The sequence below is a fragment of the Chrysoperla carnea genome, chromosome 3 (genome assembly GCF_905475395.1).
Source record: "Chrysoperla carnea chromosome 3, inChrCarn1.1, whole genome shotgun sequence".
Taxonomy (NCBI): Eukaryota; Metazoa; Arthropoda; class Insecta; order Neuroptera; family Chrysopidae; genus Chrysoperla; species Chrysoperla carnea.
The window spans coordinates 3,297,061-3,324,496 of record NC_058339.1 but is presented as its reverse complement, the minus strand read 5'-3'; the positions used below and the strand labels follow the sequence as shown (position 1 = coordinate 3,324,496).

Below are 27,436 nucleotides of genomic sequence, written 5' to 3'. Positions count from 1 at the left end.
TGTCATATGACATAATGGTGACTCAATTTATCATGTTAATATGATGTCATATTGAATGACCTCACTATTATGTCATACTGACATTAAATGTGATTTTGATATGTCATTTTTATGACTTTATTATTACGTAAAACTGATGTCACATTTTAATCACATTGTGACGTCATATAAAAGTCATAAGTTTACGTAATATGTGAATCATATTCTTTCCTCAGAAACAGGTCATACTGTTACGTAAAACTGATGTCATATTTTAGTCACATTGTGACGTCATATCAAAGTCATAAGTTTACGTAATATTTACAGTTCTCTGATCAACGAAATAAATTATTGTTTGAATATTGTTATAATTAAATATTTTATGAATATTTATAATATATTCAAGATCAGTAGAAAAAATTAAATTTTTAAATTATAATAAACTAAGTGAAAACAAACAATTGACTGAGTTAATTGTTGAATTACCATGTATAGACAGTGTTTATTACTCAATCGTTTGTTTTTTACGTCATGTAAGTAAAGAAAGGTAGTCACTATTAGATAGTCACAGTTGTGTATACACCGTGTTCTGTTATTAACTGCAGAAACCTAACTTTTCAAAATAAGCTCATCAAGAGCAACAAAAAAACTCTTTTCCAAATTTCGATCTGAGCCTTAATTTGGGAGCTACAGGTATGACAAAAATTGATAAATTTGATTATTCATTGGCTGTCATTCGATAACCAGTAACCAATAATAAGAAGAAGATATTAGTAAATTTTTTTTAAATAATATTCAACTGAGGTAGGGATTTTTAGAAATTATAACATGATTTGATTCGATTATATTATTTTGCAAAAACATTAAATTATTTTACTTAAACAAACAAACTATGTGTCAATGGGTGTGGTTTGTTTGCTTAGGTCCAATGATAAATTGTTTACTTATAATTATTATTATTTTTCTCAGAATAATAGAATAAAAATATTTAAATTATAAAAAGTGGGACAATTTAATATTTTATAAATTTTTTGTTTTTTATTATTCTGAGAAAATAATAATACTTATAAGTAAACAATTTATCATTCGACGTAAGCAGGCAAACCACACCCATTGTCACATAGTTTGTTTGTTTAAGTACAATAATTTAATGTTTTTGCAAAATAATATAATCGAATCAAATCATGTTATAATTTCTAAAAATCCCTACCTCAGTTGAATATTATTTAAAAAAAATTTACTAATATCTTCTTCTTATTATTGGTTACTGGTTATCGAATGACAGCCAATGAATAATCAAATTTATCAATTTTTGTCATACCTGTAGCTCCCAAATTAAGGCTCAGATCGAAATTTGGAAAAGAGTTTTTTTGTTGCTCTTGATGAGCTTATTTTGAAAAGTTAGGTTTCTGCAGTTAATAACAGAACACGGTGTATATAACATGACTGTGATGTCACATACACAACTGATATTCCCATATAATACATACTATATAATGTTATAATCTAATTTGCGCCCTCACGGGTAAATAGTGAAAATATTTCAAACAAAAGTTGTTTATTTTTTTATAAGGAACAATTTATACATTTAAACTTTTGTTCTATCTCTAACGGTTTACAAGTTGGGTCCTACGAACCCGAGACCCAGTTGACCAATGTTGCTCATTTACGAACCCCCGAACTGAAATTCACTTTTTAGTTATTTACGAACTCAAACTCACTTTTTAGTTATCTCTCCAGTAAGACTACTGCACAATGCTCGCAGTGTATATGTTTGAACGCACCCAATATTTATATGTCAGTTGAAATGTCAAAATCACGTTAAATAAATGTGTTATTTCTTGGTTATCGTTTTCATACATTTTTGTTCACTTAAATGTTTAAAATTATCAAATATCGTTATATCCAATCAGTGTTGATTCAATTAATTCCACAAAATTGTTCGTACTCACAAAGTTCTGCTGTGAATCTTCATAACTTGTTAACAAACATGCCCAAAGATTATAAACATATACCAATGATACAAAAAAATCGTTTAAAAGTGAAAGAAAAATCACAGAATTATATACCAGGAACATTCAGAATACAAATACTTGGGTCAGGTGCTGAAGGAGCCCCCAGAGCGTTGTATGTCTTCTCAGATCATTCACGGTACCTATATTTCATTTTATTATATTTATACCTAGTGGTATCAGAATCAGTTTGATAATTATATTATTATAAGAGAGGTAGCGTATCATTTCAATAAGTCATTTTATATCGAACAGAATTATTCATAACAATAATAGTTATCTATGAATAAATTAGTTTCAGGTACTTGTGGAGCTTTATGCGATAGCAGGTGAAAGTTCTGGAAAGAAAATTTGATTCCAAAACTCATAGTACTATCAAAATCTAATTCTTTAGGGTTATAATCGCCAAAATTTGATAAAAATCCGAAATTTTCGCGGTTTTTTTCGATTTCTGTTAAAGTTGTAACGTCAAGTCTACTGGATTAGTGATGCTTACGAAAAAATGTTTCAAACAAAAGTTGTTTATTTTTTTTATAAGCTTTGATGTATAAAGTTACTGAACTAAAAATAATTTATAAATATTTTTACTGTTCTAAACTTCATGCTAAGTTTAGGGATAACCTTTCTCACTCTTTCAAACCTCTGTACAAATCGGCAGATGGTGAAAAACATTTTTGAGCAATAAACTTCATAACCAAAAAGTCCAAGTTTTCAATTGAGCTATTGCGGTTCCAAATTCCAGAAATGCAGTTTTTTAAAATTTCGTGTTTTATAAATTTCTCTTTAATACTTTTGATCGAATTCCAAGAATTTCTTTTCGAAACTCGCTAATCTCAGCCATGCCAACGTTCGGCCAGGACAATGTTTGCCGGGTCAGCTTATAATGTTATAAAAATTAACCCCTTTGATATCTCGCTGAGCATTGCTTCAAGAAAAAAATGTGATTTACTTACATTGTTAATGCTAATCTTGTAGTTCTTGTAGTTTTATTTGTAAATGAAAGTTTTATTTACATTTTATCATCTTCTAACCTCTCACATTTTGCTGTTATGCTTAAACGATAATCTTTGAAGGTATACGTTTTTATACATATATGGAGTGTCCCAACGCTCTAACTGATAAAATTTAGCTCAAAATAAGGTCGATTTAGCTAAACTTACGTTGCTCCAAAGTTCCTCTTTTTTTAGCACTAGGAGATCTGACCGAGCTGTTATCGGTTTGATTGAAGAATTTCTAAAACTTAAAACTTTAACTTAGAAAGTTCTCTTACAAGACTAATTTTTATTATTTTATAAACGTTTTCAATTTTTTCTAGTTATATGTTCAATTGCGGTGAGGGGACTCAACGATTGGCCCATGAACATAAAATGAAATTATCCCGATTGGAACATATATTTATTACTCAACCGGTATGGGCAAATATGGGAGGATTACCAGGCTTAGCCTTAACCATTCAAGATGTTGGAGTAAGTGATATTCAGTTGCATGGACCAGATGGATTAGTAAGTATCATTTGCTTTATTTGAGAAATATTATTGAGAATTAACTCTACGTTTTAATATTGAATGAGATAGAAAAGTATAAAGAAGGAAAGTTCATTTGAGTCATTACAAAGTTAAGTCATTAAAACGTTGCTGAGTATTAATTCCTCGAAAAAAGACATAATAATTGCATCAATAAAGGATTTTTAGCCTTAATCACCATGCATCTTTCCAATTTGATAATAGGCCTTTGTCCTGATGTCGATTTCAAGGTATATTTCGTTAAAATTTAAAAATTACTTTAATTTAATTAAATTTTCGAAAAAAAAAAACTTGAAAATGTCTTTATCGTTAAATAATTCGAAAAAAATAAAAATTTAGCTCTTTTTCCGAAGAATATTTTACCTTCAAAAGTTTTTTTGTAACTTCATTATTTTTCGAGTTATTAAACGGTAAAAACATTTGTTTTTTTTTCGAAAAATTTTTTTCATTAAAATTGCAATATTTCAAAATATATATACCCGAATAATCCAATTAATCTACGGAGGCCCAATGTTAAATTTGACAAAATTGCTATCAGCAAACAAAAAATACGTTATTATAGAAGAAAACGCTATGTTTCTTGGCTTGCTCGTTCGTTTTTTGTTTACGGCTAATCAATGGCCAAGTTAACAGAAAAAATTCGCAAAAGTCGAAAAACGGTTTTCTTACGATTAAAACAAAATTAAATGGGAAAGTTCTAGATCTCCAAATAACCATCGATTGACGTCTGGAAAGTCCGTTGGAATCACGTTTACCACGTTTCGACCGTTTACCGTCACGCGAGTGCTTTTCCCCCATCTAAACTTTTTTCGTCTCCAGATGAGAGCGATTCATCTCCACTTTCCACCCTTATTTTGGAGAAAAGCAGGGAGCTTTTCTGTGATCAGCACTCTCTCCCGGATTATTTCAGAGTACATTTCTGCCTGCTTAACCTGGAGCATTTCCCCCCGTAAAGTTTACGTAATCGTTTAAAATATAGAATTTATATTTGTTTTTGTTTTAGGATGAATTATTTACAGCAACTCACAGATTTGTAATATTAAAAAATTTGAATGTGAGTATGGCCGAATGTATTGAAAATTTTGAAGATAATGCAATGAGTATACAATATGTGAGAATAACTAAACCAGCCAATGAAGAATTATCAAATAATGAAACAAAAGAAGTCACCCAAAATGATGAAGGAAATGATGCAAGCAATGTGGATTCCGTTCACAACAAACAAAAGCGGGATCGAACAGCTTCAGTCAGCAGAAACTCAGATTCTGAAGATGATAATATAGATTATTATGCGCCTGAACGTAAGAGAAATTCCCGCCATAGATCCCGCAACCGCAGAAGTAATTCTGCTAGCAGTAGATCTTCCTCTAGAGGTACCAATCCTTTTTTCCTAACAATCCTTGTTTCCATAAATTATTGAAAATCCACAATACCCTTTGAACGTGAAAGTCGGAATATTATATATAATTCGCTCCGTCGGAATATTTTGCGGGGAACCAAATGCACATTTATTGGTTTGATTTTGACTAATATTTATTTGCTATTTAACTAGTTGTCCCGTGGTAATATAATCATGGGGAAATAAATTTTATAATGAAAGACATTTTATTTTCGAGCCACCTCAGATCTGACAGGAAAGCCTTCAACTTCGAATTTATAATTATAATGTAAAATAACAATATACATAGAGTTTCAAAATAAAATTCATATTTGAACGGTTCGTTGCGCTAACGCAATACAACATGGGGGCGCATGATCAATATCAATCGATGGTTTTTATAGTTTTTATTGATATAGACCTTTTTCTATTTAGTGGGCTGTGTGTTGTATATATGTCGCTTAATTAGCTGTTTAGTTAATGGTACAGGAGCTCGCAACGTCGACAAAAAAAGAATTTTATTATTGCTGATTTTATGATATGTTGTTCCCCTTGCTCTTACTGTTAGAGCTTGAGCGGTCTGGCTGCCGGAAGTGGTTGCGTTTAATACTGCGCAGTGTTATGTCTTTTTGTCAAGTGTGGTATATGGCTGTGTGGTATATGATTACTAGTTCCGAGTCTGAATCCAGCAGCGGTCACCATTTTTTTTTTCAATTATCTTTTTTAAGTTTTTTAATTTATTTAATTTTTATTGTATTGAACGTTTCATATTTCATTTTGTGATAACTCTGTATCGTCTTAGTTACGAAGTTTTAATTATTGGGTTGAATTTGTTCAATAGAAAAATTAAATAAATTTAAAAAAATTCAATAGAAATAATATAATAAATTTAAAAAAAAAAAATTGGTCCACATACCACATACCATACTTGACAAAAAGACATAACATAAGATATATATTCAACAAATGTCATTTATTTTTCATAACTTTTAGGCTGCGCAGTCCTAAACGCAACCACTTCCGGCAGCCAGACCGCCCAAGCTCTAACAGAAAGAGCAAGGGAAACAACATATCATAAAATCAGCAATAATAAAATTCTCTCTCGAAAACGTTGCGAGCTCCTATACTATAACAGCCTAGCTCCTTTTAGTCATACTAGTGATACTAGGGACCAATATGAATGATTTCATCCGAGGAAACACAAATTTAATCCACTGGAATTCAAGATGGCGGACCTTTTTTAAAATGGCGTCTGCATATTTTAAAAAATTTGTAGAATCAAAACGGCTGCACCGATTTAAGAGATTGAGGTGTCAATCAATTCTAATTGACATCTCTAATCAAAAGAAAAACATACCACTTAAAAAAATAAAGATGGTGTTCGAATATTATGAAAAGTGTGTAATTTTTCCATAAATTTTTTTTCATTCTAGTGAAAATAACTTAATATCCTATCATATGATCACATATTTTTATTTAAATAAAACCTAATAATATTAGCTACACATTTAAAAAAATTGCTTGACAATCCGTCAAGTAGTTTTTGAACTATATGCATTACAAAAGAAGCGCCTGGTTTTGAAAGCCTTCATTGTACGTAATGTGATGCAATGTACATACTCCAGTAGACATGTACTTTCTACCTGGAAAGTACTCCGAAGTTAATGAAATTCTTACAGGCTATTTGAGGGTACTCTAGCATGTCTATAATAAGTTTTCGACCTTGAGGGAGATGTGCTAACTTGAAAAAGAGGGACATAAACACCAAAATTTTCGGACTTCATACAGTTTTTCGCTTATATCTCGTTACTTAAGCCAATAAATACCTAAGCCTGTTCCTCATTTCTTCTTTTTAAATAATTCTTACAATTGGCAGCTTTCAATAAAAATATTACAAGAATAATCAATTTTATAATATAATAAAGTCTTGTCCGATAGTTCGGACCATTTATTGGTTTTCTGTCTGCCTGTCTGTTTGTCTGTCCGTCTGTCAACACGATAACTCAAAAACGAAAAGAGATAAGAACGTGCTTAGGACGTAATAAGTGAGGCCGAGTTCGTAAATGAGCAACTTAGGTCAATTTGGTCTTGGATCCATTTTATAGACTGTTAAAGATAGAAAAAAAACGTTTCTAGTATTTTTTTCTAAACATCATGCCGAATCCAACAAGATATCACAAGCATTTTTAAGACCATTATTTCTATATTTTACCAATTTGAATTTCTTGACTAGACTAATAATGCAAATTTAATCTGAAAAAAAAAAAAAATTAATTACAGGAAGCTGTTCACGTCCCAAATTTCCAAATATTCCAAATGAACGGCGGGAACAAAATACAGTCATAAACTACATATGTAAATTAAAATCAAGACCAGGTGAATTAAGTTTAGAAAAATGTGTAGAAAAAGGTGTACCTCCAGGACCATTATTAGGAAAATTAAAAAATGGTGAAAATATAACACTCAGTGATGGAACAATTGTCTATTCGAATGATGTACGATCGCCAGATGACCCTGGACCAGTTTTTATTGTAGCTGATTGTCCAAATGAAAATTATTTGGATTCGTTTGTAACTAAACCGGAATGGATTCATTACCAATCAACAGCAACCAAGGATGATAATTTAGCTGTAGTTGTATTTCATTTTTCGCCACCAGAAATTACAACTCATCCACGGTAACTAAAATAATTTTCAGAATATTTCATAATGTATTTTACTAAATAGTACGGGAAAAAGTTGCAAAAATTTGATGTGGTCATCACCTCCTTATACGTAAAAAACTAGTAACAGAACATTAAGTTGCAAGTATGTCTATAAATATTAAAGAGGTTATATAACATAGAGGCTTAAAAGCATAGTAAACGCAATAAGTGAATTATTGACCGCTAAAAAAGAGACCGTCTTCATCTTTTATGTTTTGTACCTTTAGTAAATCTTCCCTGACAATTTCTTACACACCAAATTTTAAAAGATTTCAAAGAGCTGGATCCGCAACAGTTTATTCAAAAGCAGCCTATATAATCTAGTTTTAGATATAATAAAAAATTAAGGGATAAAATTTTTCTCACCCTTTCAACTCTCATTACAAAGCGTTGGGGATGATAAAATTAATTAACGTTCCATTTTTAAAATTTTCCACAGTTGTTTATTAGGTTGTAAAATCCTTGTACCAAAAAATCAATATCTCAGAGGGTGCCTAACCCCCCCCCTTTTTTTGGGGCGTGGTTGGGGATTTTAATCAGTTTTTTATAAATTACAAAGAAACTATGCCTCAAATGAAAAAAATAAAATAAAACTTCTAGCTGTTTTAATTGTGCACATTTTTGTTTCTTTTTGGATTTCTAGCTTCAAAATTGAGATATGCCAATTTTAAAATGGAGCATTTTTCCTCATTCAAGCAAATGAAAAAGGATCCATCTTGTAAACCGTTAAAGAGAGGACAAAAATATAAATGTAAAATTTATTTCTTATAAAAAAGTAAACAACATTTTTTCGTAAACATCACTGTTACCCGTGAGGGCGCAAATTAGGAAAAAAATTTGGTATCCATTTTCTCAAAAACTATAACAGATGGGAAGTTGGAAAATTGCAGGTAGCTTCAACTAGTGGTCTTGTGAATTCCCGAAAAGCGAATAAAATTCTAGAAAATACTTTCGAAATTTTCGTAATTTTTGAAAGTATCTTTTAGACGCCTGCACAGGTAAACAGTGATGTTTACGAAAAATATTTTTTCAAATTGTTTATGTTTTTATAAAAAACATTTTTTGCATTTAAACTTTTGTTCTATCTCTATCGGCTTACAAATTAGACCCTTATTCATTTGAGTGAATGAGAAAAAAAAAATTTTTTTTAGGGAGTTGGAAATTTGCAGGTATCCCCCTATCTGTTATAGTTTTGTAGAAAATGGACTCCATAGTTTTGTCTTAATTAATGCCCTCGCGGGTAAACAGCGCTGTTTACGAAAAGATGTTTCAAACAAAAGTTGTTTATTTTTATTAAAAGGAATAACTTTTACGTTTAAACTTTTATTCTATCTCTAACGGTTTACAAGACGGATGCTTTTTCATTTGATTGAATGAACAAAAATTCACCATTTTGAAATTGGCATATCTCGGTCAATTTTGAAGCTATAAAGTTGAAAAAAAAGAAAATCTGCACAAATACTTCAGCTAGAACTTTTATTTAAACTTTTTTTTTTATTTGATGCATAGTTGTTTTGTAATTTGAGGTAGATTGTCTCCCACCGAGAGGTCGATTTTTTGGAACGAAGTTTTTACAACCAAATAAACAATTGTGGAAAATTTCAAAGATGGTACACTTTTTTCTTTATAACCATGATTTTTTTTTTAATTTTGTTGTGCTAATTATCTTATAATTGTTTTAGATATCAAGAGTGGATGGAAAAATTTTCACCAAGTACACAACATATATCACTAAATTCAAGTGGAAGATGTTTAGGCAGTGCTTCCATATACAGCGCACAAAATCAATTAAATTTAATTGATCCGGAAATATTCCCAAAACTCAAGTCTCAGAATGTAAATGATGAAATTGATTCAGATAGTTTCACATCGAAAAACACCGACAGCGATTTAAATAGCAGTAAAGTATTATTTAAAGTTTTTTTCTAATCCGTAATTATCGGTGGTTGTGGTATCAAGGTTTAATGCAAACCCTCTCTCAAACAAAGCAGAATTTATCAATGCTAGATCGGGTTTATCGATGGAGCGACTTTTCTCCTTGGGTGAATAATTCACGAGCCCTCAATATTATTCACTCCCACTTAACGCTTATATTGAACAACCGGCAGCTTATTCAATATAGTTGGATAAATCTACTGGATTTTGATAATCAATTCGAAAAATTTTGGGCGAAGGCTAATTATTTTCGTAATAGGTTTCTATCGTTGTAAAAAATACAGCAAAGGAAAACAATTTTACTAGCACGTTATAAAAATTTCACCTTGATATATTTTTTCGTTTTTGAGTTATCGTGTTCACAGACGGACAGACAGAAACCGGAAATGGACTAATTAGATTATTTTATGAAATCCTATATTAAAGTTTTGTTGGTAGCATCAATATTTTTAAGCGTTTCAAACTTGGGACTAAACTTAATATACCTTGATATATATTACATATATAATTATATACATATTACATATATAACAAGTGAAATAAAATTTAAAAACCCCCCGACCAATTTTTCGGGTACGGAACCTTAAACTCAAACTTGAAACATAGGTAAGAACACTCTCCATTAAATTACCTTTCAAACGAAATAAAAAAAATCATAATCGATTCATCCGTTTGGGCGCTATGATGCCACAGACAGACGGATACACACACAAAGCGGTCAAACTTATAACACTCCTTTTTTTAGTTCGGGTTTTAAAAATCAATAAATGTCAACAAATGTTGAGATAGCTTGCACAGCTAAATAGTAAGTGGGAATGTGTTTAATAAATGATAGCGTTTACAGGACTATATTGTTAGTTCCAATTTATATAGAGAGATTCTTAATAAGAGCGGGAGAGGGTTGAACTCCAAACCCACACCCCCCGTGAGCACGGTCCATTTAATGTCACAAGCTCACAGGCTATAATCTGAAATTGTACTTTTGTACAAATGTTTACGAAAGTACAAGGAATAATGTAGCTGTTTTACTATTTAGATTCAACAGTATCAAATTCAACATCAATTCTCTCAGAAAGTTCTAATAGTTCAATGATTCCATCTAGAAGTTTATGGAGCTATCATCTTCGACCGAAGAAAGGACTTGATAGGTAAGTTTTATCTCACTATTTTAAAATAGAAAATAGATTTCACTCAAGTTTTATATTATTTTGAGAAAATGTTCTTTGGAAAAAAATCTTTATTTGATCAAATTCCGAAGCTAGGTCAAGCTAGGTCAACAGTTTTGTAAGAATTTACTAGTTGACGCTACCTGCAAATTTTCAACACCCTATCTTTTATAGTTTTGTAGAAAATGAACACCAAAGTTTTGTTCTAATTTGCGCCTTCACGAGTAAACAGTGGTGTTTAAGAAAAAATTTCAACAAAAGTTGAAGTGTTTACGAACAAAAGTTGTGTATTTATTTATAAGAAACAATTTTTACATTTAAACTTTTGTTCTATCTCTAACGGTTTAAAAGATACTCAATTAAACTTTACGAACGCGTACCCACTTTGTACGTTCTGAGCAAGCTATGAAAACTTCTGATTTTTTACTTTTTCTTACCTTGTTATATACTTCATATATACAGGATATACATACTATTTAAAATAGAATTATATGCTCAAATATGGATTTTTTTTAATCGAAAAATCAAGAACACAAAAAAGTGGTAAACTTTGCATTTTATCCTATTAAAAACACAATCCCCCTTCAACCATAAAAATTCATTCACTATTACGGAAATCCTAGGACAAAACTCCCAAGCACTCCATAATTTTGAGATTTATGACTGCGACTTGCGGGTCAATCGTTTGATTATATTTTTTTTCGTTTTCCTTGAATTTTTCTTTTAAAATAAAAAAAATTTGACTGCCCTCAAGTTATTACAAGTAACGTTTTTTTATTGCAACTTTGAAAGCCTCCTTGAGACAACCTTAAATAGCCAGATTATTAAAATGTACACTTTTTCGCATGTAATTTTTTTACATTTTTTTTTTTTAGGTCTAATGAAATTAAAAACACGACTGAAGAAGATGTAGCTGAAGCAAGAAATACAGAGGGATTTATAGATATATTGGATGACTTAAAAACAAATTTAGCTTTACTTCGACTGAAAAAACCTAAAATAGAAAACCCATATGTATTATTTTTAGGAACTGGTTCCTGTATTCCTAATAAAACTAGGAATACAAGTGGAATTTTAATTAAAAATAGGTAAGACTTAAATTAAATTATTTACTAATTGTCACAGTCAACTATCTTAATTAGCCATTCAATGAACAGACTAGCCGTTTTAATAAACAGTGCCGTTCAACTTTGCGGCCTGAAGGATAATCAGCCGTAGCGTCTATTACAAAATTTAATGAACTGGCTGACGGATGCTTAGGCCAGTCATACAATATAAATAGGGTGATCATTTGACAAAAAAGATGAAACAAAAAAGAATAAAATACATTGGAACTTGGATAAGTGAGAAACCTCCATAACTAGAACTCTAATCTTTAAAGATCAGCCAATCTATGGATATTTGTGGTTACAAATACCTATATCATTATTTACTCACCATAACGATGAACCAAAACCAACATGCAGAATTTTTGATTATATAGTAGCTTTTAAAAATTTCTGCCTACCTTGTCTAAAAACTCTGTGCACGCCACTGGCAATCGGCGCCATATAACTTTTAATCTAGAGGATGAACAAAGCTTAATCCCAAATTTTCATCGAAATCGGTGCTATTGGTCAAAATTTAGAGATTTAGTCTTTTTTTCTCCTCGTATACTAGAGTATTGGTCAGTATGTATTTTATATTATGGCATTTTGAGTCTGACACCCTATACTATATATTTTGTTAGTCAGTCTGATATATCGGTTCTCTCTTTGAGTACTACTCAACTAGAATTTAAAGCATTTTTTCACATTTTGGTTACCTAAATTGAATGGATTACATTAAAATAACCAATCCTAAAACTTAAAAAACTGATAATTATTAATTGAATGTTTTTTTATTTATATTTTAGTGAGGACAATTATATACTTTTGGATTGTGGTGAAGGAACATTTGGTCAATTGGTACGATTTTTTGGCAAAAGGGATGTAATAGAAATTTTAAAAAATATAAAAGCAATTTATGTGTCACATTTACATGCAGATCATCATATTGGGCTAGTTGGATTTTTAACTGGACGTCGACAACTGTTAAATGCATCGAATCACAATTCATACGATCCAATATATTTATTTGCTCCAAAACAAATCATGTGGTGGTTAAATATGTACCATCAACGATTTGAATCTATTTCAAATGAATTTGTTTTAATTTCAAATGCAAGTCTTGTAAGTATTCACACATCAAACATACAGATTAAATCTGATTTATAAACCACAAGCTCATGCTAAAATTATTCCAGAGAAATGACCCGCCGGGAATCATGTTGAGAAAGATGATCCTAAATTAATTAGTTTGAGCTTTACTTTGTGAAAGTTCATTTTTAATAAAACGAAAATATATCATTGTTTTAACAAATTTATTTGCAATCTTCCACGATTTATTTTAAGGGTTTTTTTAAGGTTACAATTGTTTCACTCATTTAAAAGCATCATCAGATAATAAAAAGCTAAATTCTAATCACAGATATTTATACAACAAATATTTATACAACAAAGATATAAAATCAATAAATATAGTTAAAATCGTATGATAAAATTTGTTGGTATAAAAAGACAGTAAAACCTGTCTAACACAGAAAAAAACCGGTAAAAAATTTTTTTATATCTAAAACTAAAATGTTAAAAAAAAACGGTTAAAAAACTTGAATAAAATTTAAATATCACATTATTTTAAATAATCACAAGACACTGAACAATGACGACAAAATAAGGTCTGTTTGGTCGTTCTTCTGGACCACATGAAATACTTCCAGATTCATGTTAGGAGCGTAATTCGAATTTCTTAAATGCGTTGCAAAGGTTGAATCCGTTTTTTGTTTTGTTTAGGAGTTAAGATGTTCGCGTTTTCGAATCTGAAAGCTTCTTCCGGTCTGTTCTATGTAAACTCCATCACACTGAGAATAAGATAGCTTATAAATTCCACATTTGTCCATTTTATTTTGTTTTTGTTTACAATTTTGGAGTTTTTTACCCAGACACGTCCATAGTAGGTTAACGTATGGAAAGGAAGAGAGGACTGACTTCTTTCTTCTGGATACATTTATCTATAACACTATTTAAGAATCCATTATTGGAGGCTATACTTTTGATTGTTTTAAATTTTTTTTGGAGATTTTCCTCCGAAATTGGAATACTGGGTGCTCGATGTACCGAAGCATTATATAAGCTGCCAACTTGTGATTTGTTGAGTGCAAAGAGTCCGTTGGTATATTTATATCTGTGTGCGTTTGCGGTATATATCAAATTTTAATTTTTGATTTCTTTTTGAAATTTTCCAAAGTCCAAGAAACAAATTTCGTTTTTGGTTTCCCTTTCCTAAATTGTATTCCTTGATTCAAGGTGTTGATGAATGTTACAAAGTTGTCCAATTGCCTGTCTGATCCGTCAAAGCCAAACTGTTTGACTTCACTGTTTTTTCTGCGTTAGGCAGGTTTTACTGTTATACCAAAAAATGCTATCATACGTTTTTGACTGTATTTATTGATTTTATATCTGTGTTGTTTTTGTCTAAATATTTTAATATTTATTCCCTTTTTTGGAAATTTTAAATGACGCAGCTTTAGTATAAATATCTGTGATTAGAATTTAACTTTTTATTGTCTGATGATGCTTTTAAATAAGTGAAACAATTAGATATATTTTTCGTTTTATTAAAAGATGCTCCTATATGTAAACGACACCATGGCGTTAGTTTTGCGCAGTACAAGTGAGAATATCAATGGCACATTCCTTGATTTCTCACCCTTGCACCAGCAAATATGTACGACGCTGCAGGATACAAACTCTGCATAAGCATTCGAAGCAAATTACATAAATGCCATACAGAAATAAATCACGTGGGACTTCCGAAGTTGACTGGAGATGAAAAATTTTTTTTAACTTCCGGTACCGGAGTTATCGTATTTATTTCTGTACGGCATTTATGTAATTTCTTCGAATATTTATGCAGAGTCATTATCCAGCAACGCTGTACATATTTGCTGGTGCAGAGGTGAGACGTGGTTCTTAAACTTACTTTTACATATAGGAGCATCTTTTTCAACATGATCCCTGGTGAGTCATTTCACCCGAAAAATTTTAGCATAGGTTTGTAGTCTATTAGTCTGATAGTCCAATCAGAAAATCTTCAAATCGACATTTTAACTAAATGTCTGGATTTTGATCTGAATTGGTTTGAAGCCATATAAAGGTTCCAATTCTATGAAACAAAATGATTTTTTATGAGACTCAAACATAAATTCGTTCGTATGAGTTTGTAAAACAAAGTCATATTCATTAGAATACCATGCGCTCACACGCGCTTATAAATTCGCCCAAGCTAATTCTGCTGAAAAATAATTAAATTTGAGATAACAGCCATTTGACCTTATATTTTAGGTTATTCTAAGCATTTTTTGTCTCGTAACATTTTATTCTAAACTCACTGTCATAAATTAATTTTGATGACAATGTGATATTGTCGAAATTAACGATTATTGCATTGATTCTAAAAAATATTTTATTTGAAACTTATTGTATTTCATATTTTGGACGATTTTAAACAATTTTTATGCCTTATCTTTTTTTCCCTCACCTCCGTTTTTGAGATATCAGTGTTATAAAAAAAATTCACATTTTCAAGCTAAAATTTTGTCATTAACAAAATTGCCGATAATTGTATGATTGTAATTAAAAATTTGTTTTAAAAACGATTTAAATTTATATTTTGTATTATTCTAACAAGTCTGCAAAAAATCTGAACTGCCGAATTTGGTGCAGACTGTAATGTATGAAATTACTGTAATACTATGAATTATGACTATTTTATTCTTTAAAAAAATTGAAAACTGTGTATATATCTTAGTTGTGTAAAACAATCCCTTCGAGTTTTATGGAAGGGATATAAGTGAGATTAAGAGAGGTGGAGGCTATAAAGCAGTGGTATTTACTTTTAAGCCCAGTGCAACGGGCGGGTATGACGCTAGTTTTTTTTTTAATAAATTAGTAGAGTTTAAAAAACACACTAAGCACTCTTTGGGTCTTGTCTTTCTTCACCTAACCTCACCGTTTCAAGTTTAAAGTATTTAAAAAAAAAAAAAAGCGTACAGCGCTTAAATCTCGAAAATTTTGTTATATAAATGTGTATATATGAAATATATATCAAGGTATTCGTTGTGTGCGTAGTCATGGTAGGGATAATAAAATCGATGCCAGCGCTTTAAGTGAAAAATTTTGGAGATAAAGTGGGCTGTTATGACTAATTTGCAATTCTTTACATGTTAATGATATAGAAACTGTCAAATTAAAATGATTGAAAAACACTAATTAATTAAACTTAATGCATTAAAAATTGTGAAAATAAGAAATCAAATTGTACAAATATTATTTTTCAAATGTTAATTATCGTAATTATTTATTTAAATTTGTGAAACAAGAATATTAAATTTTAAATGTAAGTTTTCAATGCAATCCACACAATTATATATGCATCCATTAATTCTATAATTAAAGTAGTGTATCGTTGTCATGGAAACGAAATTCACGCTCGGAGCGAATACTCAGTTTTCCAAGTTTGTAATGCTTAAAAATATTGATGCTGCGAACAAAATTTTGATATAGATGTTCATAAAGTCCATTTTCAGTAGTTTGTTCGTCCGCCCGCCATCACAATAACCAAAAAAAAAAAACGAAAAGAGATATCATGTTGAAATTTTTATAGCGTGAGGACGTAAAAAGTGAGGCTAAGTTCGTAAATTAGCAAAATAGGTTAATTGGATCTTGGATCCGGGTTATACGGATATATGAAATATACATAGTATATTAAGATATATGAAATATACATAGTATATTAAGTTTAGCCCCAAGTTTGTAACGCTTAAAAATAATGATGCTAGGAAAAAATTTTTTCATAGGTGTTCACTAAATCACCTAATTAGTCCATTTCCGGTTGTCCGTCCGTCTGTGGACACGATAACTCAAAAACGAAAAAAGATATCGAGTTGAAATTTTTACAGCGTACTTAGGACGTAAAAAGTGAGGTCAAGTTCGTAAATGAGCATCATAGGTCAACTGGGTCTCGGGTTCGTAGGACCCAACTTGTAAACCGTTATAGATAGAACAAAAGTTTAAATATAAAAAATGTTTCTTGTAAAAAAAAAAAACAACTTTTGTTTGAAACATTTTTTCGTAAACGTCACTGTTTACCCGTAATAGCGCAAATTATTGCAAAAGTTTGGTGTTCATTTTCTCCAAACTATTAAAGATAGGGAGTTGAAAATTTGCAGGTAGCTTCAACTAGTGGTTTCAAATATTCTCGAAAAACGAAAAAAAAATCAAGAAATAAATTAGAAAAATTTCAAAATTTCGAAAACCAATAAATGGCTTTCCGGCCGCCATAATTGTGTTGGTTTTTTAAACTCTACTAATTTATAAAAAAAAACTAGCGTCATACCCGCCCGTTGCACTGGGCTTAAAAGTAAATACCACTGCTTTATAGCCTCCACCTCTCTTAATCTCACTTATATCCCTTCCATAAAACTCGAAGGGATTGTTTTACACAACTAAAATATATGCACAGTTTTCAATTTTTTTAAAGAATAAAATAGTCATAATTCATAGTATTACAGTAACTTTATACATTACAGTCTGCACCAAATCCGGCAGTTCAGATTTTTTGCAGACTTGTTTATGATGTTATTCCAATGAATAATCTAAGTTTGTGACTTCGAGCGCCGAATGCAACCTTGTCAAAAATCGAAAAAACCGTGAAAATTTTGGATTTTGGCGATTATAACCCTAAAGGACTAGTTTTTTGATAAAAACTTTTCAGAGCGGACTAAATTTTTTACAATATGCGCCGAGAATGGGCTTATAGACCCAATACTTTCCGAGATAACGCCTTTCAAAATTTATCGACGTAACTTTATACATCAGAGCTAACGTCAAATCCGGTAGTTCTGATTTTTAGCAGAGTTGTTTATGATGTTGTCCCAATGAATATAATCCAAGTTTGTGACCTCGAGCGACGAACGCAACTTTGTCATTAATATAATCGGGATTTTAGGAAAATAGTTCTGAATTTAAAGAAAAAATAGCCAAATTATTGTAACTCTCAAATATGACATGTACTGTATGTTTAAAATATATACCTATGGGTTAGCATTGAGATTATTTGTTACTAAAATTGAGATTATTAAAATTGTTTAAAATGGTCAAAAATATGAGATACAATAAGTTTCAAATCAAATATTTGATTGAATCCACACAATAATAGTTTATATGCACAATATCAAATTTCCCTCAAAATTAATTTCCTTTTCCAATCACTTTTTGCTCAATAACAGTGAGCTTACGATAAAATGTCACGTGACAAAAATGCTAAGAATTAGTCCAAAATATGAAGTCCAATGGCTCTTTTCTCAAATTTCATGATTTTTTCTGCAGAATTAACTTGAGCTAACTTCTAAGCAAGCGTGCACATGGTAAAAGCACATTTTCTATTAAATATGATTTTGTTGTACCCACTCCATAAAAAATCATATTATTCTTTAGAATTGCGACCTTAAATGCTTCATTTCGTATAGCACTGATTTGTATAGCACTAAATTTATAAAGCTGTGGTATTAATGCATCAATAATTAAAAAGTACTTTTTGTTAATAGACGTTAGATAAACATACATGCACCGATCAATATTTCAATGAAGTATTACAAAATATACAATTGAAGAGTATTGACACCACAGTTGTGAAACACTGTCCTAACGCATTTGGTGTAGCAATTACAACATTAAGTGGTCATAAAATTACATATTCTGGAGATACGATGCCTTGTGATGCTTTGGTTCAATTAGGTATGTCTAATAACGCTAATATCAATACTATTCGGTGTGCAGTCAAGCGTAGTTTTACTGAGTCATTTTAAGAAGGCTGAAAATTTAGTAGGCGTTAACCAGCATCGCGTCCTCAATCGTAGGCGTATTCCGCATTATTAAAGTGGACGATTTTGAACTGACTCCAGAAAGCTTAAAACTGGTTTTAATCGACACACGGTGGAGTATTTATATCAAATTTCTGGACAAAAGTCGGAAAACTCAACTCTATTGTTTTGGATTGAAAGTAATTTTTTGGTGTAGTTAGATAACCACTCCATCACAAACACGCCACTTGAGTTATCTCAATCTCCCCCCTCGCCTGTTTTGTCAGCCGCAATTTAAGTGCTCTTACGGATTCATGTTATTATTGTTGTCGCTCTCGATTTACCGTGTCATTCAAATTACGTTTGTAATGTTTGTTATTGCAATTAAGTAAGGATTTTTTTTATATTCAAGACGAAAGTTTGCGCTTTATTTATTAGCATTTCATGTTAATGTTTCTATCAATATAATTAAATATTTATGATTCATATTTGCTGTTAAAAAAGGTATTTTTTTAACCATTCATATATGTAATATGCAAGGTATACTAAGTTTAGTCCCAAGTTTGTAACGCTTGAAAATATGGATGCTACGCACAAAATTTTGGTATAGCAATCAGTTGTAACTTATAATTCCAAAATCACGTTATATGGAAACAAAAGTAACCATAGATAAGACAAAAATAGTGGCTCAGATGCAGAAAAAAAAATTCCGTCATTATATTTTGTCCAGAAATTTGATATAAGTACTCCATTGTGCGACAGATACTCAAAAAAATATAGTCAGTGTGAAATCGCCTGCAATGGCAGTGGGGGGGGGTTAGTTAGCCCGTAGCTAGCCAGCAACGGTAAATATGTCGATTCTGCATCATCGGGAAACTAATGAGAGTAATGGTGATAATCTGCTCATATGAAGAGTGACAAAATCAAGAAGGCCTTATGTATTTTTTTCAGAAAGGTCAGAAATGGGTTAGTTTGAGACATTTTGTATATAAAAATAGAATTGTGAACAATTTGAATTATAGAGTAAAGAATTTTCTGTTGCGGGCTGTCTAAATCCCCTAACCTACATTGCGGGAAATATGTTTTTTTTTTATTTGTACGCACAATACTTCATGTGCGTAGATTTTCAGCCATTCTGAAATCAGTTTCATGATGAAACAGAAACAGACTATCCTACATCTTTGGCACTCAATTGCGGTCAAAACCCGCCCGTTTGAGAGTGCGGAATATGCTTACGATTGAGGACGCGATGCTTGGTAACACCTTTGAAATTGTCTGTTTTCCGAAATAATTCATTAAAACTACGCTTGGTCATAGATCTATATCTGCATAGAAAACAGTGTCGCCGTCTTTCCATCAGTGAACGGATCGGTGCGGCTTGTAGCATGTAACATGGAATGTACAAACGAAAAAACTACATCTTTTATAGAAGATTACTATAATTCTCTCGAATTATGGAATAATAAAATTGCCGAATGCAAAGATAAAAGAATTAAAAACAATAAATATGGTTATAGTACAGTGATGGAGATAAAAATTAATTGTTTATTTACTATTGTTAATTTATTTAAATAGAAATTTTACAGTAAAGAAGGGGAAAAAATCAAGAATTTGCGGTTAGCATTTCATCGCGAGCGAAAAAACTTCAGCCTAGAAGGCTTCAAATATAATCCAAAATTTCAGTAAATTTCACCTAACTTGATAGAAATAATAGGGGTTTAACCTCCGTTTTTATAACATAATTATGCCTTATCACAGAGGCCACCCATATCATTATTTGTTAATCTTTATTTATTCAATTACAAACATATTTACAATTACATTTTTGATGTGGGTGGAGTCGGTTACTTCGTTCTTATCCAAGCGACGACAATGTGATCAATTCTGCACTCCCATTAATAGGGTATTATCGTTAGTCAAAAATAAATAATGAAATTTGAAAAAAGGTTAAAATTTATGTAAAAATATATTTAAATATTCTGATTTCGAGTCATAAAAGCACATTTTTCTTTTAAAATATTTAAATTAAAAATCGCAATTTTTAAACTGAACATCACGTGGCCTAAAACGCGGGTAAGCTCTGCTGTGATATCATAGCGGTATGAGTCATAGACCATCAGTTAGTTCAGTGTAGACAGCTGCGTATAATATGTACATAAATAATAATTATTTATATTTATTATAATCAGATGTCTATGAATATATCTGTCATACTTATTTGTGTTATTTCGTATAGTGATACCCATATTACGTCATCAAATTGGATGCCCCCGTTTTTGGCAGTTTAAAAAAGGTTTAAAATTTAATTTAAGTTTTTGGCAAGAAAGAGTGTATTTTTCCGAAATAAATTTTTGGTGACTTTTTATTAGCAAAATCAACATTTTGAAGTACTTTTTCAAAAATAGTGGAAAACCCTATTATAAATTGTTCACACTGCCGCTGCCTGGATTCGAACCCGCAACCTAAATCTAAATAGTCCAACATTCTAGGACTAGCGCCTAAGACCGCTCGGCCGTTTAGGCTCTTATAACTTGATTATTCGACTATATGATGTAGAGTAAAATATTATTTAGCTGGATGTATTGCCGTTGACCACTTTATTTTTCTATTAGTCCACTGGCCACTTAAACTTTTGTGCAATGTTTTTAAAATATTTTCATAATTTAGGACAAGACAGCTTTTTATTAATACACGAAGCTACAATGGAAGATGAACTACACCATGAAGCAAGAATAAAAATGCATTCAACCACATCACAAGCGTTAGATATTGGAAAGCAAATGAATGCTAAGTATATAATATTAACACATTTCAGTCAAAGATACGCTCGAGTGCCTCGTATTCCTGACGATATGGACAATAATGTTGGCATTGCATTCGACAATATGAAAGTAAGTAAATTAACAACAGATTTTGTGCTTAGAGTATATCGATTGTGTTAGAAAACATTGCTAATAGAGAATCAATGCTATTACTGTGGAAGTGAAGCATTTGACCCAGGAATCGACTCCTCGTTAGTAGATTTTTAAGGGAGTCGTTGGAAGATGTTTGTCTGAGTGTACTTCACAAAGTCAGATTCATGTGAACTTGTGCTTTATCGATTTACCTCCGTAGAGTAGGGCAGAAGAACCCTACTTCCGGATACCACATTCTCTTTATTTTACATTTAAAAAGCTATTGGATTATGGAAAATTCCTAGACTTTTTTGATTTCTGGCATTTTTTAACTAACTTCACCGCTTTCGAGATATAAACATTTGAAAGAAAAAAAATGCGTATTTTCACCGAAAACTCGTTATTGACGAAAATATATATAATTTTTTGGATCCGGTCAAAAATTTAATTTGAAAGCCATTAGATATTATATTTTGGACAATTCTAGTATTTTTTGACTCGTAACAAGTTTTACCAACTTTATATAAGCGTTTAAAAACAATAAAATATGAATTTATGCCGAAAATTCATTATTGGTGAAAATAATGACTATTTTATGGTTCTGGTCAAAAATTTGATGTAATAACTATATGACTATGTATTTTGAACAATTCTAAACACTTTTTGATATTTTTAACAAACTTCACCGTTTTTGATATATAAGCGTTTTTACTTTATCCATGATATTTTACATGATATTTTTTACTTTATCTCACCTTTTTCGAATTATAACAGTTTACAAAAAAAAAAAAAAAAAAAACGCGACTCGAAACCTTAATTTCAGCTATAAATAATAAAATTATATAAATTATAAATTATATTATAAAAATAAATTATATTTTATTATATTTTAAATTTAAAATTTTATAATTAAATTATATTTTATTTATTCAAACGCTTATATATCGAAAATGATGAAGTTTGGTGAAAATTATCACGAGTAAAAAATAATCGTCCAAAATGTAAGATCTAATGGCTTTCAAATTAAATTTTTGACCGGAACCACAAAATAATCTTTATTTTCGTCAATAACGAGTTTTCGGCGAAAATCTACATTTTTTTTTCAAATGCTTATATCTCGAAAACGGTGCTGGGAATTGCCGATATTATCGAATACAATACGTTTTTAAATGTAAAATAAAGAGAACTAGCTCACATGTTTTCCTAATAAACTTATTATTTAAATTTACGATATTTTTTTCGTTCGAATTATTTGTTTAGCGTGTTTTTTCCTAAGCGGTACATTTACCGTCAGTATATTTTTCATCAAACCTAGACATAATAAGCTTGATAAGCTTGAAATTAGGAGTGAATCAGCGAATTTGATAAAGGAATAAGGAAGATAAGTATGGTACTTCCGTCTCATCCTAAGGGGGTAAATTGGCAAACATTATCCACTGACTCTCATAAAAATCTACTAACGAGAAGTCGATTCCTTAGTTAGACGGTTTTTTCGGTTTTATTTCCTCTATTATACAACAATTCACATAAACAAAATAATATAATAAAATAGAATTCCTACAAAAAAAAGTTAAACTCACGGTTCGAATATTCTTCACATTATTTGCTAAACAATATCCCCGTCGATTGTAGAAATCTACCCGGGTATTTTCTAGCACTTGAGGAGAAATATTCGCCCAATTTTTTTAAAAATTCTTTGCCTGAATTGTTTCAAATTTCCAGACCTATTCAGCAGCGAATAGATCTGTATTTTGAGAACACCAAACAAAAATAGTCTTTAGAAGATAGATCTGGCGATCCGGCTGATCACTTGAAGGTTCCAAAAGTTTTTTCCAAGAACAGCCTTACTATTATGGTATTATGTGCAGGGTAACCATCTTGTTGGAACGTTGGAATTTTGTATAACAAACTCATATTTTTCAGAATCTAAAGATCCGACAATGTACAATGGTCCTATAATATGGTCATTCAATATTCAAACCCAGACATTCAGTTTCTGTGGAAACTGAGTTCGGATACTGATACATCAATGCCGATTTGTCATGTAATGGATAAGATCATCAGTGAATAAATATTTCTAATGAAATTATCTTCTCGATTCAACTTTTCTATCGCAGCTTCTCAAAACTCCATCCCGTGACAAGGGTCCTTAACCAGAATCTCTTGGGTTTTTCTTTACTTAAAATATTTTAAATTGTTCCGCTTCCAAATTATTACAGCTATAGAGTTGCTTAAGCCCAGTTCTTCACCAACCTATCTTGTCGACTTTTTATCGTCAATAAATAATAAACTACAAACTGCTATACTTCTCTTTTCATTTTTTTTTTTTAGGTTTCATCATCTTTATCTTTGTGGCAGTCTTTGCAACTAGGTTTACAACCCTATTTTTCAAAACAACTAATCATATGAGTAACTGTTCGAAAGCTTGACGATTACCTATCTTCAAATGCCACAATAAATAAATTGGCACATTACTCTCAAAGTACCGTTTAATAATTTTCACTTTTTCTAGTATTGTAATAAGCCATTGTTGAAATACAGTAATACCATTAAAACACACAACTAAATATTTGCAATGCATTCAACATATGTAATGATTAATCAATTATATCAATTATAATATAATGTTGTATTCCAACTCTTAAATGACATCAAACACCATACACCACAAGCCTACAGCCAGATGTATCTTTGTAAATATTTTATTTATCTATTTAACATTAATTCTCTATTAGAAATGCTTTTGAACATGGTCTTTATAAACATATTCCCAGGTAAAATCCTAACCGCGCATTGCTAATAATAAGTAATTTGTATTTTAGGTAACAATGAGTGATTTACCGGTCTTGCCATTATTGTACCCAGCATTTAAAGTATTGTTTCATGATCATTGTGAGCAATTAGAAAATAAAGCAGCAAAACGACAAGCACGTATAATTAGAAATAGAGAAGCTTCTCTATCTAGACAGAAGAAACGAAAACTTAGTACTGACAACGAAAGTGTAATACTTGAAAAAGATTCAAATTCGTAAGTTTTTTCTTGCTTCATTTATCATTACTTCATTACATTTTTCAGTTATATACATGCTATAAAGATGGAATTTTCACCAGTCGACCAGACATTCTAGTCAAGTCATATCTAAGAGGAAATGTAGGGTCGGGTTGGTTGAAGGTGAATGGGAGAGGGGTAATTTGAGAAGAGGCTTTTTTGGTGGGGGGTTTTTTGAGGTGGGGAAGTTTGAGGTCAGGAAATTTTTTTGGAGAAAAAAAAAATTTACGGGGGATTAATTTTGGGAGGGGAACATTCCTCATCAGATATTTTTTAAATCGTGTCTATAAAATGGAGCACCATCTCAGATAATTTTTTTAATTATTCGTATTTATAGTATATTATAAATATTTGTTATTATCTATATGATTGGCAGTCAATAAAATGTTTTTTACTTTTAAACAATTTGTTGAGAGTGAAAATAGAGCGTGAATAGTGTTCAACTTGCGAATTGCCTCTTGAAAAAAAGGCTTAAAAACATTAGTTAATAAAAGTAAAGCGAAAAAGGACGATAAATATATAGCTTAGGAAGGCAAAGAGACGTGTAGATTTGATGAGGGTCTGTCTTTCTAGTCGATTGGTGAAAATTCCATCTTTCTAGCATGTATAGAATCGAAGGCTGCCACGGGACTCAAGGGAGGTAGCCCCTTGCGAGTAAAGTGATAAATAATTAAAAAAAAATTATGTCTCTGAGATGACTTGTTACATTTTATAGATACACTAGGGTATTATCGTTAGTCAAAAATAAATTATGAAATTTGAAAAAAGTTAAAATTTATGTAAAAATATACTTAAATATTCTGATTTCGAGTCATAAAAGCACATTTTTCTTTTAAAATATTAAAATTAAAAATCGTAATTTTTAAACTGTATATCACGTGACCTAAAACGCGGGCTAGCCTTGATGTCATATCGGTATGAGCCATAGACCATCAATTAGTTCAGTGTAGACAGCTGGGTATAATATATCCATAGATAATAAGTATTTATATTTATTATAATCAGATGTCTATGAATATATTGTTGTCACCTCTGCCACCAATTATGTTGTGTACCAAAAGATCTTTGCTGCCACCACAAGGTCTTAATATTTGATAAGGAAAGACTTTGAGAATTCTTGGGGATGAATACGAAGTCTTACAAAATAAACACTGATATTGATATTTCGTATGATTTTTATTTTATTCGGAGTCTTTAAAATATGTTATATTAAATTGATCACTTGTATTTTTTATTACAAATTAAGTTGCATTTGAATCTCTGAGTTGTAATAATTACTGTATGATTCTGATCAATTTCCAATGTCTTTAATTACAAAGGTCAAAATATTAAATATTGTGACGTAAAATTAAAATATTAAATATTAATTTTGCTGACAAGTAAATATAATCAGAGCCATGCTGCTAAATCACACATTAGAACTTAATTCAATTATTTACATAAGTAACTTAATAATAATAATAATAATAACCAATATAAATTAGCTGACTAGCTTAATGAATTAATATTTCAAATTAGGTTATTTAAAATATCATTACTTAATAATAATATGAATGATATATGTGTTTTAGAACCAGGTTTTTAAGGATAACGCCGTCCAGGGCCTAACAATATCTGTCAAACATATTTATATTATTTCGTATAATGATACCGATATTACGTCATCAAATTGGATGCCCGCGTTTTTGACAATTTAAAAAAGGTTTAAAATTTAATTTAAGTTTTTGGCAAGAAAGCGTGTGTGTTTTTCCGAAATAAATTTTTATTAGCAAAATCAACATTTTGAAGTACTTTTTCAAAAATAATAGAATAAACCCTATTAAAAAATAAATAAAAAATTACATTTTTCGATTTTTTTATAAATTTTTTCATATTTTATGCAGCGGAGCTATAAATTAGATTTTTTTATTTGAAATATCTTGGTTTCAATTGCAAAAACGTCGAAAGTAATCATAAATAATTTTATAGAAAATTTTGATATCTACATTTTTTATTTAAAACTTTTTTACATATCTTCGTATGTTTTCGAGATATTTTCAAAAAAAGTGCTTTTGAATATTTTTTAACTATATATACTTCAAATTTATTCCAGTTTGAATGGTAGTTTAAAAGTTCATTTTATTGGACTATTTAATGGATATTGATGTATTGTTAAACTACATTAAGTATATATTGTATTTTTCAATTTGACCTCGGCAAACGACCGGGTCATGCTGAAAAATTAAAAAAATCTCGAAAATTTTGACCTTTATTCATTTTTTACCGATTTTAACCTAGATGGACTGGTTTTCCATAAAAAAATGAAGTATTTGTTTTATAAAGGAGGTAAAATTTGCAACAATTTCATATCAAGCCAGTTATAGGACCGATAGTTTCGAAGATACAGCTTTTCAAGATTTGTCTATTTTTTCAAGGTCTTGTAAGCTCTTAGAGATAGAACAAAAGTTTAAATGTAAAATATGTTCCTTATAAAAAAAATAAGCAACTTTTATTTGAAGTTTTTTTTCGTAAACATCATTGTTTCCTCGTGAATGCGTAAATTAAAATAAAATTTGGAGTCCATTTCCTCCAAAACTATAAAAGATAGGGAGTTGAAAACTTGCAGGTAGCTTCACCTAGTGGTCTTGTGAAACATTCTGGAAGAATAAAAAAAAATTCTAGAAAATACTATTTCGAAAATTTTTGAAATTTGAAAACCTGTGATGTTTATTTTTGAAAGTTGTTTATTTTTTTATAAGAAACATTTTTTGCATTTCAACTTTTGTTCTATATCTAACGGTTTACAAAATGAAAACCGGTTTAACTCAAATTGTGGAAAATTTAATCTCCTTTTACAATAATAAATATTTATATTTAT

General features: G+C 30.4%; 1 protein-coding gene across 2 annotated transcripts in view; it reads left to right on the top strand.

The window, feature by feature from the left end:
- Nucleotides 1-1,807: 1,807 nt before the first annotated feature.
- Nucleotides 1,808-27,436, top strand: part of LOC123294918 (ribonuclease Z, mitochondrial) — a 28,333-nt gene continuing 2,704 nt past the window's right edge. The window contains exons 1-11 of one of the 2 annotated variants that reach the window (XM_044876112.1): nucleotides 1,808-2,130; nucleotides 3,307-3,493; nucleotides 4,518-4,887; nucleotides 7,173-7,569; nucleotides 9,279-9,496; nucleotides 10,568-10,679; nucleotides 11,573-11,785; nucleotides 12,592-12,907; nucleotides 18,382-18,571; nucleotides 21,304-21,527; nucleotides 24,353-24,558. In XM_044876112.1, coding sequence (XP_044732047.1) covers nucleotides 1,856-2,130; nucleotides 3,307-3,493; nucleotides 4,518-4,887; nucleotides 7,173-7,569; nucleotides 9,279-9,496; nucleotides 10,568-10,679; nucleotides 11,573-11,785; nucleotides 12,592-12,907; nucleotides 18,382-18,571; nucleotides 21,304-21,527; nucleotides 24,353-24,558 — 2,708 coding nt within the window. In that variant the 5' untranslated portion in view covers nucleotides 1,808-1,855. The remainder of the gene's footprint in view (nucleotides 2,131-3,306; nucleotides 3,494-4,517; nucleotides 4,888-7,172; nucleotides 7,570-9,278; nucleotides 9,497-10,567; nucleotides 10,680-11,572; nucleotides 11,786-12,591; nucleotides 12,908-18,381; nucleotides 18,572-21,303; nucleotides 21,528-24,352; nucleotides 24,559-27,436) is intronic. The other variant, XM_044876113.1, reaches the window with a different exon arrangement.